General features: G+C 34.7%; 2 protein-coding genes across 2 annotated transcripts; one reads left to right on the forward strand and one right to left on the reverse strand.

Annotated features, from left to right (window-relative positions):
• Positions 1–2269: 2269 nt before the first annotated feature.
• On the forward strand, positions 2270–2999 carry LOC106326707. Its single transcript, XM_013764620.1, has 2 exons — positions 2270–2490; positions 2594–2999. The coding sequence occupies exons 1-2, from the start codon at positions 2270–2272 to the stop codon at positions 2997–2999; spliced, it is 627 nt and encodes a 208-aa protein (XP_013620074.1).
• Positions 3000–5368: 2369 nt separating this feature from the next.
• On the reverse strand, positions 5369–9278 carry LOC106327340 (probable pectin methyltransferase QUA2). The gene is made up of 8 exons (XM_013765467.1): positions 9239–9278; positions 8137–8900; positions 7814–8054; positions 7526–7739; positions 7020–7195; positions 6487–6790; positions 6266–6407; positions 5369–5863 (listed from the first exon to the last, which is right to left on the reverse strand). The coding sequence occupies exons 2-8, from the start codon at positions 8887–8889 to the stop codon at positions 5705–5707; spliced, it is 1989 nt and encodes a 662-aa protein (XP_013620921.1). The 5' UTR covers positions 8890–8900; positions 9239–9278; the 3' UTR covers positions 5369–5704.
• Positions 9279–18563: the final 9285 nt, after the last annotated feature.

Here is an 18563-nt window from a genome sequence, read left to right on the forward strand (position 1 = left end):
GTTCTGTTAGCTCGGTTTTGAGATTTGGATGAAGCTTGGTAGTGGTTCTAAAGAAGTGTACGAGAAGCAAATTTATCTGTTTGTTGAAGACACGTTAATGGCGGCCAGTAGAGAAAAAAACAAATTAGGGTTGAAACTCAAGAAGAGAAGCACATTATAAATACGTGGGTCATATCATTTGGGCTTTTGGTCTTTTTTGTCAGCAAGGGCCTTTGGTCATGTGATGTTATTTAATGATTTCAGTTTATGAAATTTTTAAAAGATGGGCCATTTCAACTTTATGAAACAATATAGCCCAAATGTTTAACTAGTCTTTCTAGGTTTCGAAAGTGGATCTAGATCGTCGAACGCGGATCAGTTGACGGCGGAGGAAACGAACAATAAATCCTTTTGTTGAGTTTATCACGTGAAAGTTCGAACCGAGAGTTGTAGAAGAAGGAGTCTACTTCATCACGGCCCGGAGAGAATCGGTTAACTGGTCTTGATACATGAATCTTCTGCATCGGAGGGAAGGAAACAGAAAACAGAGTTACGGGTTTTGGTTTCGGTTAACCGTTTGGTACATCGAGCCGAACCGAAAACCGAACACATTTGAAATTTCCGCCGATCGGTTCTGTCTTAATAACCGAAGTGAAACTGAAATGGTCAAATCTCGGTTCGGTTCGGTTCGGACATTTCGGTTCGGTTATAAATCTCAGGCCTACATGTAACGATCATCTATTCGAGTGGAAGCTTCTGAGTTGTACTCTTTTTGCCTTACAATAGTTTTTCCCGCTGTGTTTTCCTATTAAGGTTTTTAATGAGGCAAAATGATGCTGGTCTCCAAGGGAGAGTGTTACAAAGTCAAGAACTGGCGTATACAAGTTAATTTGGAGCCCATCATCATAAATTCTTACAGTATTATTTACCTGATTTTTTTTCTATATAAAACATGTAATGCATTGTGATGAGATTGTCCCTTCGAACGTAATAACATCCATCTCTTTTATTTGGTATACTACTTCTCATTTATTACGATTCTTATTCTTCTTCTACTTTTTCTATTATTTACGTCACATGATCAAACAAATAAACACTTCATATATACGAAACACAAATAAAACAATTTATAATATAATTATAACAATAGTAGTTATTTTGTCATATTTAATTCACAAACCTACACACAATCGCTGATGTGCATAGTTCGTGTTATACATCCAAAAGTAGAGTAGGAGTTAATGTGAGTATTAAAGTTGCATCGGCATTCATCAATTTATCAACCTCCCATTCTCCAATTCTCTTTATTGACTCTCCATTTATTGATCTCTCCCTATTTCCCAACTCTTCTTCCATTCACATACACCATTTTTATCACCATACATGAGGATTGAGGCATATACATGATGACAAAAAACACATGAGGTATACACACATATATATATATATATATATATATATGATACATCCATCCATATGACTTCACCAACGATCTATATTTTTTTGACGATCTACTTAAGAACATGAAGTAGTTAATGATGATGGCATAAGATGATGATAATGGTAGAGGAGAAAGGCAAAGAGAAAAAAGAGGAAGAAAAATTAGTTAGCACTTCACATCTAAGCATTTAAATGAGCTTGTAGTTATTGAATATACCCAACTTGGAACTCACACATTATACTTCACATTATTTACCTCTTTATTTTCTTATTTCTCCAAAAATCAAAACTAAAATGCAATAGTCAACATATCACTTTTATTGCCTAATAGTAAAAATCCTTATAAAATTTATAATATACAATTTATGTATTTTATTTTAGAATATCTAACTTATCAACCATTAATAAATTATTAGTATATTGGTATCTATAGGAACAGGTGGAGACGATAACTCTGATTCCTACGTGAATATAAATAGAGATGATCTTTACATACTTTTCAAGTCTATCCGCTCATTTCCTCACAGGTTCACAGATAGATAGAGAGAGTATAAAATTTCCTTATAAGCATAAATCATCCATTGCAGCACAAAGGCCGAGGCTAACAGCATATCCAATGTAAAACAACATTTTTACTCTAAAATAGAGTAAAATGGAATATGGAGTAAAAATGATTCAACCCTACTTGATTTCTCATTTCATAATGGAGTAATGAACAAACAAAAAATAGAATGGAGTAAATTTCATTATAGAGTTAGAAATGGAATAGAGTTGCAGTACTTTTTACTCCATACTTACTTTTACTCCATTTTGGAGGAAAAAATAGTGTTGGAGAATTGGAGATTCCCTGATGGTTTCTCCACAAGAAGGAACCCTCTTCTCCAGAAAGAGGGGTTTAACAAGCTATGGAGAAGAGTTTCACAATTCATTCAAGAAGACTAATATAGAAGATCAATCACATGGTAAACTTCAGAGCACTAGACCAAACTCAGAGAGTATGAGATCAGTTACCTTTGATTTCGAACTTCATCTCCACACTCCTCTACATTCAGATTGGCAGAAATCCATAGAGCCTAAGGTATATAATAATATATACTTATAGTATTTTTATGGATATGACGATATCTATGTGCACACAAACATGCATCTAAAACACGGATGCTTATATTTTCAGGCGAACATCTGAGGATCATATGACATACCACCAAAATTCGGTGGTTGTTGGACGACCTAAAATGAGCCTAGACCTTGAGCTGAGCCTTTCACCTTCTTATTCACCTCCAAAAACCACTACAAAGATAGATAAATCCATAAATCACAAAGAGACCGTGTCACCATCGAATGGTAAAAACTTAACAAGCCCGAGTAAGAAGAACACACAGTCTTGGCTTTCGTTTGACGGTGGTGATGAAGTTGATCACAAGGAGCAAGAGATGGTAACAAAAGTGTGCATGAAACGCCACATGCTGGTCATGCTGTCCACATCAACTCCTGTTTGTCCCAACTGCAAGTTCATGCACCCACATGATCACAGCTCTACAAAACTGTTCAAACCAAATTTGCTTAGGCTCCTATGCTAGGCTCTTCAGAGTTATTGAATATTAATGTGCGTACGTACGGAATATAATATGAGCCGTATATTAGAAAAGGATGTATATACACTACAAGTACCAAAACTTTTATTATATGCTTCCATGAAGGATATATCCTTTCTCTTTGTTCATGCTTAAGATCTCGCAACCTAATAGTATTTGAATTGACTTTTACCTGAGATAACACGTACATGAAATGTTATAAGTCCAATACAATCCTAACTAAACATTTATGGATACTGACTATATATATTTATGTTAAAGGCATATATGATATATGCAAACTCGAGAGCATATAATTCTGTTAAGAACCAAGTTGTTTGAATATAATTCAGCAGCAACAGGGCACGTGATGCGTGATAGAATGTGTTAATTAAAGCTGAAACAAAAACAAAGATAATATGAAGGAGAGAAGATCTATAAATAATATTTATTGTTCACAGGTGGGGAACAAGACGAAGATGCAACGAAACTTATATAAACATCATACGAAGGTTTGTAATCTACTATGGTTTTTTTGAAAATGTACTATGTAGAAAAAACGGTGTACTAATCAGATAATGACACCTGCCAATAGGTCGATGCGTCAATCAAATACTGACATGTGTCAACACAAGTAGCAATGCACCAATCCGCGCTCTTCTCGTCGTTCTGGTTCTGTTGCTTTCCACGTTCGTCCTAGTCTTCTTTCTCTCATCTCCTTGATTGTATCAGCGTCTGTTGCTAGTTCAAATTCGATCACATTATCATCTTATGTTAAAGGGATGGTCATCACCTTGATTGATTACATATTCTTTGCTTATTCAACAAACGTCTGTTGATGTAGCCTCCGTGGCTTCTCTTCCTTTTGAGAATCCCAAAGCAGGCTTACAAATTTTTTGTTTGAAGGCCTGAACGTAGGCCCATTAAGGCCTAATGAAGCGTTACACTAATAACAAGAATTAGGGTTTTCGAAGCAGGAAGCTAGTGGCCGTCTCTGTATATATATAAATCAAATGGTACTCCATCATCTTGTACAATCAGTCACAAGCGTTTATGCTCCATTATCTGTAGTTCTATGAAATATTAACTAGGTATATTTGTTTTCTTGTTAGCTTCTGTATTGATATTTTTGTTTGATGGAAGGAAGATTGCCTCTTCTTTCAGCAGCAAGTTCTGTTCTTGTTAGCTTTGTTCTGGAGGCATATATCAATTCGCCATCACGAGAGGGATTTTATAACGTTACAGAGTTATTTCTCTCTGCAAATATTATCCTTCTCTTTGGTACATCTGTCTTCTTCTCCTTCCAAATATTATTATCGATCTGACTTTAAAAAAGCTTTGAAATGGTTCATTTAGATCGAAGGCTTTCTTGCTTAGTAGACATTTTTCAGCACTATGTTTTGTCTTTCTTATAATACAGACGATGCATTGCTTTCTCTAAATCTTTTTTAAAATAAATTGCAAACTGAATTTAGTCATCTCTTTAAATCACACAGTTTGAGCCCAATTCAAACCAAAGTACTAAACATTTAGCTAAATCCATGTTTTGATTAGTTTTGGGGTTTATAGTTTAGATTAGTTTTGAAAACACTAATCATCATCATCTCAAGAAAGAAAAATTGAGAAATTGCAATTGATGGATACCATTCAATGGAATTTATAAGGATCCCATATTTGAAAATAATTTGCCTTCCTGCATACCAATAAATATAGTGAGAAAAAAAACATGACGAAATGATAATGCCATGTTATTCACATAATAAGTTTGAAAACATGTGATATGAATAACAACGATAATGATTCGACATGCCTAAGAGTGCTTTATCTCAGTTATAACCGAGTTTCCCAAATTGGACGATTAAGTAAGAACGCAGTCATTAAGCAAAAACCATACATTACCCTGTTGCTTTTGTGCCTCTGTCCTAACAAGGTCAGCAATGAAGATGGCTTGCACAGATTGCTGAAACTCATCCTTCTCGTTCTTATAGCTTCAACAAGAACGCAATAGGCCAGCTAGTTTCCAACTACGGCTCTCTTGTCCCTCTGAAATTCGTTGAAACCCCATTCAGACCAACGTTGGTGAGGAGCAGCTGTGTAAGACCGTCTCTAGCCTGCTCCCTAAGCGGGTTTACCATAACAAGCAGCTCACTAAGCCAGGTAAGTGTTCAAAGACAGCGTCCCAAAAGCTGCTTTTGGTAGCGGAGATTCTCTGTCACAGCAGGTGCAAATGAACAGCCACAGGAGAGTTGTTGGATGATCAGCTTCCCTAGGAGGCCAAAGGCAGAAGCCAGCATCAGCTGCAGAGACACCGCCACATTGACGTCTCCTCTTTTTACACATGTTATGAATTGGCCAATGAAAACAGAATGATCCTCTCATCAAACATTTGTCGTATTCTACTGAATAGAGTTTGTCAACTTGTATTTCATAAAACATCATCTTCACAAATATGGATTACATTCTTTTTCACTGTATATAATAAAAATAGTAACCCCAAAGTAAATATAAATGTAACATTCTGTAAAATGGGAACTCATGAAACCATATAAAAGAAACTTCACCGGCGGTCTTACGTCCCCCCGGCAGCATATATTTCATCTCCCTTCTCTTTTCATCTTCCTCTTCCCCTGTATCGCCACCACAGTTCTCTGACTGTGAGACTTGTTTACAAAAATAAAACAAACTCTTCTCCTTTACTTCCTCCTCTTGTTTCAGATTGATTGTCGCTTGGTGAATGGTTTTTGGCAGATGAGAAGTCTCTGATCACTACTGCTTTCAACCTCTATAACTCTAGCCTCCCACTTCAACTGCGTTGTCAAAGCTCTTGCCGCTTCCACCAGCTGCACCGTGTCACGGATTATCACCCATCCCTGCCACACAAGTTTTGTTTTCTTTCTTTATTACTCCTTCCGTACGGACCATAATGTGTTTTCAAACATATTAAAAAAACATCTTAAATTTTGATTATAAATGCATCTTTTTGTGATAAACTAATTCTTCCAATTTTTAGCTAATCAAAATTCAATAAATACAATATACCATTTATTATTATTACCTAATAGAAAATGTATATTTTTGAAACCATTTTTTAAAAAAACATGGATCATTTAAACACAATATACAATTTGTTATTATTACATAATAGGAAATCAAAGAAAAATGCATATTTTTGAAACCATTATTTTCAAAAAACACGGATCATTTTAAAACCTACGGACTAGCTACATAAGAACGGATGTTCTGTCTTTCAAGAGTAACGACAATGTGTGTACCTCTGGACGAAGTAATCTATCAACCTCTGTCAATATTTGCAGAAGCGAGCATGAGCTCCTGCGCTGACTCGTCTGAAGGGATAAAAGATTGTCCGCATGAACCAGATCATATGTTCTTGGATAAGTAGGGGACGCTTCACACCTGAGGTAATAACAAAAGATACGTGTTGAGCAAACTACTCTGCAGCGATACAAGACTGTTGTTATGAGTTATGACTCACCAGTCGTGTAAGACGCCAACAAAGCCTCGGTCAAGGATCATTGGGAGGTGGTTTGGTCCAGCTGTAGGGACAACATTCATGACCCATACCGATTTTTTAGCTTCCAACAAGGCGGCATTGAGACCACCGTATTGAGCATTCATGTCCAAAACGTTTCTGAGCATGTTATAAGGAGGAGACGGATCTTCATCGCCAGGTCTCTTGGGGTGGTCAGAGAATATCAGAGGAGACAAGAGAGACCAGTAGTCTCTTACGTTTGCTTTCCAGTTCGTTGCATCTTCTCCAACCTCCTCCGGGTGAAGACCTGAACCGACCAACCAACCCATGGATTAGCAAAAGATGGATTCAGAAGGTAACGGTAACGAAAGGTGTTCTAAAAATCAGCTTAGGCAGCGCATAGGAGCCTGCTTACTCATCAAATCAGACATAAATGAAACAATTTTACTTTTAAATCGGTTTAGACGTTCAAAAAATCGGCAATCTCCTATAAAGCACGTTATTACCGCCCAACATTGGTAACAAAGGAGACTAACCATATAGTGAAAGTTCAGTCTTGTTCATATTAGACCGGCTAGGCCATCTTGTCCTGCCTTCAATTGGAATCCACCTTCTGCTACGTGTTCCACCAAGACACATCTGAAGCGGCCTGTAATAAGGAGACTCAACCTCGTGCCCTTTGCTACACACAGAAGGTCCCACCCCAGGCTTCCTGTTTATTACAACATTTCATGTAAGTAGACTTAAATAACTATAAGTTATTTCTATCTAGAATACAATATGGTGTGCAATGTTCTAAAAACTGGTTTAGGTAGCGGCCTTAGCGTCTGCTTAATCGGCAAATCAAATATAAACGATTTTAGTAATACAATTTTTTTTTTTAAATGGTGTAGGTTGATTTTTTTAAAAAGAAAATTGGTGTAGGTGCTAAAAAAAAACTCGTTCTAGGCGACCGCCTAATCAATAATTCCATATAAAGCGTCTAACTACCGCATAACGATTTCTTGAATATTGATGGTGTGTGTGAATGTGTGTTACTGACCGGGAACTGTAACATTTGGTTTTGACCGTCTTTTTCCAGACAACTGTCTTGTCTTGCTGAGATAAAAGAGTCCAACAGATGCTTTCAGCAAAATCATGAACAAAGTTCCATCTCTTTATATCCTCTTTGTTACGAGCATTCGTAAGCGGAGACGTCCAAACAAAGTAACCTCCAGGCTTCAGAACCCTGTCAACTTCCACAAGGAGAAGACCGTCTGCACACAGCGGGATTTAAACTTACATTAAAGCCAGGTCCTCATGAGAATAATAATCATTCTTAATCGTTTACCTTTCTGGTCCCAATCAATACCACATGTTGAGCAATGCAACATATCAAAGGAAAGAGAAGGATACGGCAACTGCGTTGAAACAAAAGAAGCAATCATAGCAGGTAAACCCCTCTCAAGTGTTAGCTGAACTTGGCTACCAGAGGCTTCATAGTTTGCTATGCACATTGTCAAAAGCTGTTTTGAGAGTAGATGTGCTCCAAAGCTACCATAACCACATCCAATATCCAATATAGTCCTAACCTGAAAAAAAAAATCAAGATTAAAAAAAATTAACTTATAAAGAAGCTGAGCTGAGACTTTGAGAGTATGTTGTGTGACTTACACCAGCTTCAATGAAGTTATCATTCTTAATCCCAATCATCTGAGCAATCTGGTGAGAATAGTCTTCAACCTCATCAAACATAGGAGAGGCGGAACGGAAAGAGATCTGATCATCATCCATCATCATCATCCTCTTGTTGATACTACCAGAAGTCAACACTTCATCAGCAGTGATCTTAACGTTATGATACCAGATGACATCTTTACCAGTGGGCCACCTAAGAGGAACCTTATAATCCACCGGTGGTAAAACCAAACACTCCTGTCTCGACCCACCAGGCCCGCAGAACCTATCAAGACTCTTGGAAACGTTAAAGCAAGGAACATAGTTCTCGGAATCTACACTACAATACTCCAGCTCTTTCCACCTAGTGGGACCAGCAGAGATCTCACCAATATCCAACAAGTCTGACACAAGCTGCTCCTGTAATCTCCTGTAGTTATGATACACATGACCTCTCGAAGTGGTGGAGATGGAGATCGTCCACCAGAAGGAACCAGCCAGAGCGAGAACCACGATTAGGACCAAACTGATCTTGAGAAAGAGAAGCATCAACCTGTGTCTGGTCCTTGCGCTGTAAGGATCAGTAGATTGAGTATTGCTGTTGCTGGTAAAGAGGAAAGCAAAAGGAAACCTCAAGGTTAAGTGACCTTCCTTATCTGACTTGTCTTTCATCTGAGAGTCTCTGAGATCATCACTGCTGTCGGAAACTCGTACTCCTCCTGAGACGCCACGTTGCAGTGGCATTGACATTTTTAAGCTCCCTGTAATAGAAAAAAAAAAAAAAGTAAAGATTTAAGCTTTTTTATTGAGCTGAAGTTACAATTATATTCGCAATAAGACGAGCAGATCCACGAATTCTGGGTAGAGTTTTCACTCGAAACTTCTAATTTCGATTTATGATTAGATCAGCAAAAAGTTTCGATTTTTTTTTTTAATGTGGAAATTGAAATTCAATCAGAACCCAGAAAAAATGGAGGAAAACCCATCAGAATGAACCAGAAATCGAATCGAATTGAATCAAATCAAGAAAATGAAAACAGAGCAAGAAGAAAGGTAAATCGTAAAAGAAGGAGGGAGCGAAGAAAAAGAGGAGACACACCTTGTTTGTTTTGGTGTTTTTCCCTCTCCTTGGAGCAAAAGATACCTCTGTTATTTACAAAACGATGATATCAGATTCTTCTTCAATCTTCTTCTTCTTCTTTGAGAGAGAGACTCTCTAATCTCTCTCTATATATATATATATCTACGAGTTGAAACTCGACAGTGTGTGTGAGAGAGAGTGAAGCAGAAGGGGGGGTCGTGTATGGATCCAATCTCGACAGAGCCACCCCCGTGAGGAGGACTGATTAATAAAGAAATACTTCCGTTGGCTTAGGTTACTCTCTCTCGCGCGTTGAATTTAATAAAAGGCAAATTATTCTGTGTCACTCCATTTTTGTTTTGTATTTTATTGATTTTGTGTTCTCACTGTATTTAAGGGAAAAGAAGAGAAGCTTCCTTTTGGTAAGACGTCATTAATTACTACTGACCCTCTTTCTTACTACTTACTAGTACTATTTTTAATTCTAATCTCTCTTCTTTTTCTTTTTCTTTTTCTCTTTCTATTATATTCTCTGTGTAAATAATACTTCTTACATATTTGAAAGATTAATGTTTTAACTTTATTTTTGTATATGAAAGATCCATATTTTAAATTTTAATTAATGTATTTTACTTTAAAACTAAAAACATCAATTAAAATCTAAAAATCTGAATGGTTGAATTTTGTTTTGGAAATAAATAAAATTTACATCAAAGCTAAAAGTAATAGATAAAAAGATATATTAATTTTTATTAATATGTGTAAATTCTAAAATATAATCTTTCAAAAATAGAGGGGTGGGGGAAGAGTCGTAACAAATTATGTTTATCTATACTATTAAAAGAGAATAAATCCTACAAAATCTACTTATAAAAGGTTGTTGACCTTTTCATAAACTAACAATATTTTTGGTCTTATCATAATATTTATCTAAATTTTTTCTAACAATAATTTATTACGCCGCATCATTTGGTACATGACAAAGTTATACGACATACCATATCATTTGCTACACAAAAATGGTATACGACATATAGATCTATACATGACTCATTTCACTCAATATAAATAAACTTTCGTCCAATATAAATAAACTATATCAACCGTTAGTCCAGCAACTATGTAACATTAGACTACATCATTTCTATACTTTTGTCCTATATTATGAAAAAGCTCATTGACTGTCTCATGTTAATATTCAATCTATACTATTAAATTTGCCAAAATCCACCAAGTAAATTATAAGTCTCACGAGTTCAACAAATATAACTCTTATAAAATGCACACAAAAAATAATATGAGAGAGTAGGTTTGGGCATCGGCTCTTTTGTTCGGGTATGGATTGGTTCCTTTCGGGTTTAGGTTTTAGGATCCTAAACATTTGGACATAACTAGGTATTTTAAAATTTTTGGTTCAGATTCGGATCGATTCCTTTGGAGTCCGGATCCATAATTTAAATACCTATAATTTTTGGGTATGTAACGGGTCTGATTTGGTTTGAGATATTTAGAACTCGAAAAAGACTTGAAATACCCGAAAACCAAAAATACTAAAAACACAAAAAATACACAAAAACACAAACAAATACCTGAAAAAATATTTGAATTCCAAAAAAGAAAACTAAATTTTACATAAATCTGACCTAAGGAATGGAAGATACCTAAAAACATTTTCTAATACCCAAAATATTTTTTTAAAAAATTAAAATTTTATCTGAAACTCGAAACTATAATCGAAAACTTAGATCTGAAACTTAAGAAACTATTCATAATACTGAAAACACATTCGGAATATCAAATACAAATCTGAAATACCCAAATATAGCTAATATACACAAACCATGTACTTTAGATACCCAATTAAGTCTCTGGTATGACCCATAATCGAACAGAGACCGTGGGTTGAAGAATAAATCAAATATGTACTTTGCCCTGAACCCGAACCCAAACCACAACTATATTTTTATGTCGATTTTGGTTAGTTTTTTGGATCCGATAAAATGTTCAGGCTTAATAAAAAAATTATATAAGAGTGTACATACAAAATCTTATATAAACTAATTTATAAATTATATCATTTTAAATAAATGTCCTTCTTCAATACAATGACTTTGTAACATAATAATGTACACCAATTTCAAAATGTTAATTCAAAAACTTTGTTTACAATCCAAAGAAAAACTCGCGCTTGGAAAGCGCGGGTCAAAATCTAGTTGGCTCTTAAATTCAGTTTCTAGTAGACAATTTTTTTTGACAACGAACTGCTAGTTTATTACTCAAATTTGAGGTGGTTTAGGTAACCAGGCCGAAATAGAACAACCAATAAAACAAAGTTCTCTATGGAAAGACCTCGCTGACCTATCTAAAGAACCAGAAATATGATTTTACGCTCGTGAAACATGAGTGATCTTGAAGTCCGGGAAGCATATCTGCAGAGTCTATATCCTCTCCAATTCCGTTGCAAAGTTTGGCCAAGCATGAAGCTCCTTAATCATGGCGATCAACTCCTTACAATCCGTCCCAAAGCTCTTGCATGTCGAATGTTAAAGCATATTCTCCATCTCCCATCGCAGTGCTTCTACTTCTGAATGCAAGGCCGATTCACGTCGAATGTAATTTTGTGTCCCCATAAGTTGAAACTTCTCAAAGCTATCCATCCAAACCCATCCACACCCACTGAACTGTGTTGTGCATGTCCATGACCCATCTACCATGCAGATATTACCCAAGCTTAAGATTTTGGGTTCTTCAATACTGTTTGCATTGGGGGCACCATCTAGTTTACATTAAACCGGGCTTGACATTCTCTCTCTGCATAACGAACTAACTCCAATGGATCCATGTCTATCCCCCTAAAGATTTTGTCATTTCGGAACTTCCAAATATACCAGGTTATCCATGGATAATGATCCCTGTCTAATTATTGTTTGACAATGTTGTTCTTTCTCCAGAAGAGATAGTCTATATTAGCGTAAATACTCGGTACCGGGAAGATATATGGACTTATTGGAGTCGTGATAGGGACCAGGCTTGTAGAGCTGGCGGACATTCAAATATAGCATGAGTGACAGATTCTTCTGGTTCTTCACATCGTGGGCAATAGTTTTCGCACCTCATATTACGCCGTATTAAATTCCTCGTTACTGCCACATTACCTGTTATCAACTACCATATAAGATGACATATCTTTTGAGGCGCTTTAATCTTCCAAGCAAAGGCTTGAAGCTTAGTGATACTTGGTTCCACAACCTTTTTTCTTCCTCGGTCTTTAATAAGTTCTGAGCTACCCAATATCCAGATTTAACCGTGTATTGGCCATTCCTAGTGTAATTCCAGCAGAATGTATCTCGGCGATGAGTTGAGCTTATGGCCAAACTCCTTATGAATGGTATATCAGCAGGGATGACATAATCTTCCAATAATTCAACATTACATTCCTTTGATTCATGATTAATAAGGTCACTGGCTCTCATGTTTGGGTGCTAAACTGGTGCTAAAGGCTGAGCCGGCCTAGATGGTGCTGTAGGAATCCAAGGATCCTCCCATACCTTGACATCGTATCCGGAATGTATCTTCTGCCTAATTCCCAATAGCAGTAGCTTTCGTGCTGCTGAAATACTAGTCCACACATAGGATGGACTGTTTACAGAGTTTACTTGTAAAGGTGAACTCAATATGTAATATCTTCCTCTCAAAACTCGGACCACTTACGAATCAGAGTAATGAACTACTCTCCATAGTTGTTTTGCTAATAAAGCCAGGTTGAACTCATGGATCATGCGGAAACCAATCCCGTCCTTCTCTCTTGGTAAACATAGTTTTTTTCATTTTACCTAGTGAATTTTTCTTTTTGTGGGATTTGAACTCCACCAAAATTAATGGCACTTGCGAGGTTCTCAAATATTTTAGTACACAAATTAAAAATATGAAGATGCTTGATAATATGTATTTCTCCCTATGATGTGAGGATTTTACCTTTTTAGATATCGCTATCGAATCAGTAGAAAAAAATACTACTTACTTTGTGTTAGGTCTCGCCACAAGCTTTTCTAAAGGTTGTTTTGTCGGTAGTTCTTGATTTTTTTTCTTTTTATTCTACCGTAGATGTAGTCATGTAGATCATCGGTTTTATTGCGTTGATGATATTTATATATGAACGTTATCAGTTTCAGTGAGCATAAAACATTAAGGTTTCTTTTAAAATTTTCTTTTAAAATTTTTTTTAAAATAGTATCCATTTTAATTAGTATCATCGTCAAAATTATTATTTCAGCAACACTAATTTACGGCTTAATTACATTACACGGTCAGAATCTGGGGGTAGAGAACAACTTGTGCATGCATGTCTCCTATTTGGTTTTCGTTTTTCAACTTAAATTTGGCTTCTTATCCGAAAATTAATGATTGTGAGAAAATAAAATGAAATACTATATTTTATAATACCCACGATCATTTATTATCAAACGCACTACTAGGAGAGACCAATTTGCCCATTTGTAGACGTCAGGCAACCACGATAAGGTTAAACTTGGGGTGATACGTAAAATTGAAGAGGCCACGATGGTGGTGATATATGTTTACATTTTTGTAACTTCTTGGAAATAAAATGGTTACATTTTTGTGTATGATTGTACTCGTCGTGGGGAAAGATACTATACGGATGGTTTGGACTAACCAACACGTAAAAGAAAAACGTATACATATTACGAACATAGTTGTGGATTTTATTGGAATAACGATAATTCCATGAAGAAAAGGGTATCCGGTTGCTCCAATAAAATTCCAATATGCAAAGAGACAAGATGATGCATAAGTATTCAACTGTGTTTGGGGAGACGTAGTGATTCTAAATTTCTAATAACAAACAAACAAAGAGTTATGTAGAAGATAATAACATACAGTTTTCTTACAATAGCCCATTCTTTTTTTCTTTTCTTTTTTCATTTCTTTTTTTTCAAAATTATAATAGCCCATTCTTTGACAAAAACACACAGTTTGCCAAATTTAAATAGAAATAATTTCCTAATAAACATTACTTTGTATCTTATAAGTATAATTTCCATTTAATAAGTAGAACAACTTAGGGCTTGGTGTAACCGCATCGGTTGCAGTTACGGTTGCGAGAGTTTGCAAATGCGGGTGATTGTGATTTTAAGAGATTTGTATGACTGGTATTACGGTTAGAAATTGGTGTACTTATATAATTATAAAAATATCAAACATTATAATATTATAATAAATATAAAAATTATATTTCTGAAATTATATTTTTAAATTTTTAAAATTTATAATATAAATTAAAATATAATAGATATACTTTAGTAATTCTATTATTTCAATTTAATTTTTTTTTTTTTTTTGTATTTATATTGTTAAAAAAAAAAGAAAAAAATGTTACCCTCCCGCAGCCGCAAACGCTAGCTGAAACCAGCTTTTGAATTTAAGAGATTCAGAGCGATTTGAAGCAGTTTAGAGCGGTTCGAATGATTGTTGCAAAACGCCAACAACCGCTGCAAAGCTTTAGCGTTTGCGGGTTGTAGCGAGGAAACCAATCATGTTCTTAGTGGGTGGACGATGTTAGAATGTAATAAGACTAGCGAAACGTGTTGGGTTTATAAGTGGATGGGCGAAGATAGAATGTAATAGATTGATTGGGTTGTTTTATTCAAATCGCGTTTGTAACTGAAACTGATTTTCAGATTATTCGGGTCGAATTAATATAATATATTTTATCACAAAAATAAAATAAAAACTTAAGATGTATTAAAAACATCAATCACCATATAAATAAATGTGTAAAAAAGAAGATAATAAATGTATACAAGCAAAAGAACCACATATTATAGCTCATTTTTTTGTAAATGTTCTCTTTTGATTGATTAATAAATTTGAAATTTCATTAAAAAAAAAAGATAATCGGATACTTTGTGGAATACTAGAAGGTAAATCAGGGGATGCCAAAAAAAAAAAAAAACAGGGAAAACTAAGTCCAATATGAAACGCGGTTATATGTGGTGGCTCAACATTTCTAACGTGGCTGATTTGACGGTGACTGTAACCGTACGCCTGTATACAGAGGATCAGCTATCACATATTTTTTTAGGGTACAAGCGTAAGTATAGAACGTGGATAAGTTTAGTGCACGGTGTTCGAGCTCTTGTGTGTAGCGGACCGTGACAAAGAAAACTTCACGGATCAGTTAATAATCTGTTGGATCACATGTGATGTTTAGCTATGTCCCATTTTTCTTGATTTAAATAGAATAATGCGATCCCTTACTATATATTTATTGCAAATATCGCACGCAAAACCAAAACAAAAGAGGAAAAAGTACCCAAAAAATGAATCAAAATTGAAGTGGTTTACCGACGAGTTTGAAATTACTAATATTAATATTAATATGTGATTTTTATGTGACGTTAAGATTTATGAAAATTATTTTCTAACGTATTCCCAATGTATCCGGTGTGTCTTCTTTGACAACTTGTAATTTATCAAGATTTTGTTTGTGTACATATATATTATATACACATTTTGGTTTTGGGTATGGATCTAAAACAACGTGACAATCGTGCTAACTACAATTCATTTGGAATGTACACATGTACTTCTAGCCATAGGTTAAGGGAGAGAACAATATGAGAGATTACTAATCTAAGCATGTAGCGATAACGTTATTTAATTATCAGTATATTATTAGGTCCTAATCGTATCAGCATTAAAAAAATGTAAATTGTGCGCCAGATCTCCATCTCTATGTAAGTCAGCTGTACAGATTTTTTAATGGTCTGGAGGATATCTGACGGATCAAGACTCAAACCGCGTAATCTACGGATGCTTGTTCACCGGATTGCTCGTAATATAAGTTAGATGTTCACGTTGTATGGCCACACAATCAGTCAGTTGAACGGTTATTTGGAGATTAACGATAAACCGGTGAGAAAAGAAAATGTGATTGACTCCTTGGTCTAATCATGTAAGGTTGTGTAAATTGCGTCAAAACTATATATGAACTCCAAACTTTTATAGTTTTATATACTTTATGTTTTTTCCTTGAGTGTAAATATATACTTTATGTTTACACAGAGCAACTTGGTATGTAGCTCATATTATATGATTTACGACCAATCACAAACCATAAGTCAAATGTTCCGCATGACTTAACCGGGTGTTGTGGATCTAATCCGAAGTTTGACTTGAAAGCAACTTTAACTTAGTTAAATATACATTGGATCTAGATATTTTGATTATAGGTGAGTGTGGAGTCGTTGTCCTTCCATTAATGTCAGTGCCTTATTTCCTAACCTCACTATGCTTTTTTAACTCAAAATTAGTGTAAATGTACTAGCCACATTTTAACACGAAGTCAGTTTACTTTTATAGCACAAGTTACAAGTGTGCCTGGGTCAGTGTAAATTCTAATCATAGCTCTTTTTATATTATGATAGTTGTAATAATCAAGTGTATAACCGTAGATGGGGACCTGGGGGACAAAAGAAAGTATTTACGAGTACGACTTGGATAGCTAGGCCAATTCATATAAGCTGTCCGAATAAATTATACGTAACTTTTTGAAGTTTCTTAGCGTGATTTTGATTTTTTTTTTTTTGTTTTTTGTCGTACTATTATTAGTCTGTTTATTTTGGTTTCATTCCCATTATTTCGTAGTTTTCCAGCGTTCTTATATTGCTTTGTGATTGGCATATTGTAAAAGCATCTCAAATGCTAAGTTGAAAGTATATTTCAATAATGAAATACATAGAAAAGTAAGAGAAATAGAAGAGATTTTTAGGAGTTTTCGTTTGGAAACAAAAAGAAACTCTTAAAGACTTTGGGATACTCACTCGCCTAATAGTTTAATTTCTTTAAAACTTAAATTTAGATATTAATATTTCCAAGAAAATATTTAAAAATGAAATATAAAGATCCATAAAATGGCAAAGAAATATTTCTTCAGACGTCAAATCGTCAATGGTGCTTTCTACGCGTTTTTGTTTATGTTATGAATTAGATGTTAGCAATTATATTGTAAACTAAGGCAAAAATATGCTCTAGACATTTTATACAGGGGTTATTGTTCTTGAGTATTCAAAATCACTAGTTTAATTTCAAATGAGAGAGATGGTAAACAGTTGAATCTGAACACCGAAGAAGATTACAAACGGTCGGCTCCAAATATCAATGAAAATTAAGTACAAACTCGCATGGTTTATGAGAAAAGATAATGGTTTTCATTATGTTTTTTTGTTGTTGTTTAAAGAAACGTTCGACTATTGTCCACCGCTAGAGACGTATGTTTATTATCTAGCTCATTAATTACGGGATATCTATACAAATACAAAACGAACTTATATACTCTAGTGTACTACTTAAGAGCACCTCTAACGAGGATATTAGAACACCGTTAGTGGTAGATTCTTCACCCAGTACCTTACAATTAAAAAAACTGAAAAAAATCATAAAAGTATGAAAAAACAGAGTTTGCAGGAAAATAAAAAGAACGATTCTTCTTGCAGTGACATTTCAGAAAGGGGGAAAAAATATCAAACTAGGTGTTAGTTTGTTAATGGTTCAAATTATTTTTATTTAATTTTTAGTTACATAATCATTTATATTATTATAATATGTTGTTAGGTATTCTCTGATATCGATGTTCTTAGAAAATAAAAGTTCTCAAAATTTTAATATTAAAAAACAAATCAAAAATAAAAAAATATCTAAATATAGAACTTTTAAAAATTTCTATAGAATTCCCATTTCCTTATGTATCTATTTTTCATTGGTGCAATTTTTAATTTTCATTTAAATTTTAATTATTTAATAAAATAATAATATTTTTTTATCTAAATACTCAACTTGAGAATTGCTCTTAGGTATTCGTTATCTTGTGTGCGAGTGACGGACTGACGGTATGGGTCATTTTGTATTGGCTTGCACCACCTTTCAGAGTTGTGATACATTGTCCACAATTATGATTATTTCAATTTCATGCACGTCCCAGGTTTATTATTACGCGACGATACCTCGTAAAAGATAGTACATGAAACAGTATAACTACTTGCACTTAACAGCTTTTTTTTTTAGTTCTCTTTTCCTTTTCAGAGCTGGAAAGTCGGTTTATATTATTCTTTCTTAGGTCGGTTTCTATAATCAACCAAACCAAGATTGTTTATAGAAATCATAGTGACAATTCACTTCTTACTTCCATGTGTACGACTGTACGAGTCCATGACGCGTAGTCCAAGATACCCATAAATAACAAGTGAAGTTGAAAAAAAGATGAAAATATTACTTCCAAGACAACATTGAAATTTTATAAATAAATAAAAACGATTTTAAGATT

This window comes from Brassica oleracea, chromosome C2 (assembly GCF_000695525.1).
Source record: "Brassica oleracea var. oleracea cultivar TO1000 chromosome C2, BOL, whole genome shotgun sequence".
In the NCBI taxonomy this organism is placed as follows: Eukaryota; Viridiplantae; Streptophyta; class Magnoliopsida; order Brassicales; family Brassicaceae; genus Brassica; species Brassica oleracea.

Bases quoted from the DNA above. Each gene is read 5' to 3' on its own strand.
- LOC106327340 (XM_013765467.1), bottom strand. From the start codon at position 8,889: ATGTCAATGCCACTGCAACGTGGCGTCTCAGGAGGAGTACGAGTTTCC. The intron at 6,408-6,486 runs GTGAGTCATAAC...TTATTACCTCAG, and splicing joins GTTGGCGTCTTACACGACTG to GTGTGAAGCGTCCCCTACTT. The intron at 5,864-6,265 runs GTACACACATTG...CTTGTGTGGCAG, and splicing joins ATAGATTACTTCGTCCAGAG to GGATGGGTGATAATCCGTGA.
- LOC106326707 (XM_013764620.1), top strand. From the start codon at position 2,270: ATGGTTTCTCCACAAGAAGGAACCCTCTTCTCCAGAAAGAGGGGTTTA. The intron at 2,491-2,593 runs GCCTAAGGTATA...TTATATTTTCAG, and splicing joins GATTGGCAGAAATCCATAGA to GCGAACATCTGAGGATCATA.